Raw genomic sequence first — 2002 nt, 5'->3', positions numbered from 1 at the left:
TTCAATTTGTAAGGACAAGTAAAACTGGTTTGTTTTTTTTTTTTTTTAACCTCTGGCAGTTTAATTCTTAGCTTTGTACAATTTGAGATTATTCACTTGGCTGCAAATCCAAGTGCAAATGTTTTAAATATATAAATAAAAATGGAAGTCCTGACACTTGGCAGTGGTGTATCTCACCTGATCATAGTTCTCTGCCCAGGAGTTGTAGAAGTTCACTTTTTCTTCTGAAGTGGTGTTTTTATGAAGTGACTGGATAGCTGCTTTCACATGTTCAAATGTTTTAGCCATTATATAAAATCCTGTTAAAAGGGGGGAAAGGGACAAAATCAGCAAAATACAGTAGCTACATTATACAGGTTATATTACTATCCTAGGCTATATAAGGCATCATAATAATAATAATATCAATCTAAATTTATTTGTATAGCACTTTAAAAACAACGTATAGTCGACCAAAGTACTTTACACGGCAATGCAAAAACAGCATAGAAACATAAAACACCAAGTACATAGAATCAACAGATAAAAGGAGGAAGCATTAGACAGCACTATGTATTAAAAGCCAAAGTGAATAAATATGTTTTGACCAATGATTTAAAAGTTGTCCAGATCTGAGTGTCGGGTGAGAGGGGGTCCTAAAAATTCATTTTGTCAACATGTCCTAACTATGCTAACCACAATCTGGTTAGGGTTAGCAAATCCATAGACCCACCATATAGGTAGGACAAGGTAACCATACAGTTCGGACTTAATCAGACTGTGAAGGCTGTTAGAAAGGTTGGGAGCAGCCTATGTTGACTTCACCTTTCGGTCATTGCCACCTGTTGCTGTTCTCTCAGTTCAGTGACAGCTACGATCCCGGACGGACAGTTAAAGGGACAGATTTATGTTTAAACCACTATTAGACGACCAGAACCAGAACAGTGGTTTGCTCTACTCACAGACAGGATTTTAAAAATGAAGTGTATCTGACCTGTAAAAGACTCGTATCTTAACTGGTGATGATCTTGAGGTAAACAGCAGAAAACAACGTGCACGTTGCAAAGTATTACACCAGCATGCGCATTTGCACGCATCTGATTGGTTAATGCAGCAGATTTCCGGATGACGTCACGTTGCGTCGGAAGTTGAATTAGATTATTATTATAACCCCGAAACAACCCAAAACCACCATGCAGACATGCAAGCATCTGAATCAGACATACAATGAATAATCAAAACACAGCAAATTAATAATTCTAAATAAAATAAACAATATATTCTAGTAAAATGCAAGCAAGTAATTACATCTAAATATAAAATGGATGAATGTGTAAAATCATTTTATATTTTATTAATACTAATTACTTAATGATTCGTATTAATATCCCTACATTTGATTTCTGATCAAGTAGCCTAATCTTAATGTATTTGTATGTAGAATTTGTATTTGAATATCTGTAGAGTTTTAAAATGAAGTTGCAAATAATTTTCGAAGCCTGGAAATTTTGTGGTGACTTTCAAATAGCTACATTTACCCTAGGCTATGATCAGGGATTTCTTTTGTTGTCAAACCATCTATGTGATTTCTCCCACAAGATTCTGATAACTTCACAGGTGTAAAACAAATGTTGAGTTTCAGTATCTTTGTTATGGCCGCACAACAAGCGAGGTGGTGAGACAGAGAAAATGGACTCAGAGGGCTGACTTCACCATAAGCAGTTGTCAGGTTTGCCCGGCTGCACCTTCCTCTCTTCTCTCTTTCTCGCCCTAGTCTGCTCCCTCACACTGATTCTCTTGATTAGACACACCTTCCCTGATTTCCTGACACCCATCAGCTGCACCTCTTTGTCTCACTCCTTATTTAAACTCAGCTCACCCTTCACTCCCTTGCTAGTTCTTTCTCTGTCATCAGCCTTCCTTAGATTAGTACGTTGCTTATTTCTCGTGGTTTCTCGTATGTTGTATATTCTTAGCGTCTCTCAGTATTTTTGGACCTCTCCTCTGGATCCTGGCACCCTCA

The 2002-nt window shown here is 37.3% G+C and overlaps 1 protein-coding gene across 2 annotated transcripts in view; it reads right to left on the bottom strand.

The window, feature by feature from the left end:
- mettl27 (methyltransferase like 27) overlaps nt 1-1143 on the bottom strand; it is a 3562-nt gene extending 2419 nt beyond the window's left edge. Inside the window, exons 1-2 of one of the 2 annotated variants that reach the window (XM_020618008.1) lie at nt 974-1143; nt 178-299 (exon numbers count right to left, since the gene is read on the bottom strand). In XM_020618008.1, coding sequence (XP_020473664.1) covers nt 178-299; nt 974-1076 — 225 coding nt within the window. In that variant the 5' untranslated portion in view covers nt 1077-1143. The other variant, XM_020618009.1, reaches the window with a different exon arrangement.
- Between the last annotated feature and the right edge of the window lie 859 nt (nt 1144-2002).

This window comes from Monopterus albus, unplaced genomic scaffold (genome assembly GCF_001952655.1).
Source record: "Monopterus albus unplaced genomic scaffold, M_albus_1.0 scaffold199.1, whole genome shotgun sequence".
NCBI lineage: Eukaryota > Metazoa > Chordata > Actinopteri > Synbranchiformes > Synbranchidae > Monopterus > Monopterus albus.
Note: the sequence above shows the minus strand (reverse complement) of the source record. Positions and strands in the feature narration are given on the sequence as shown.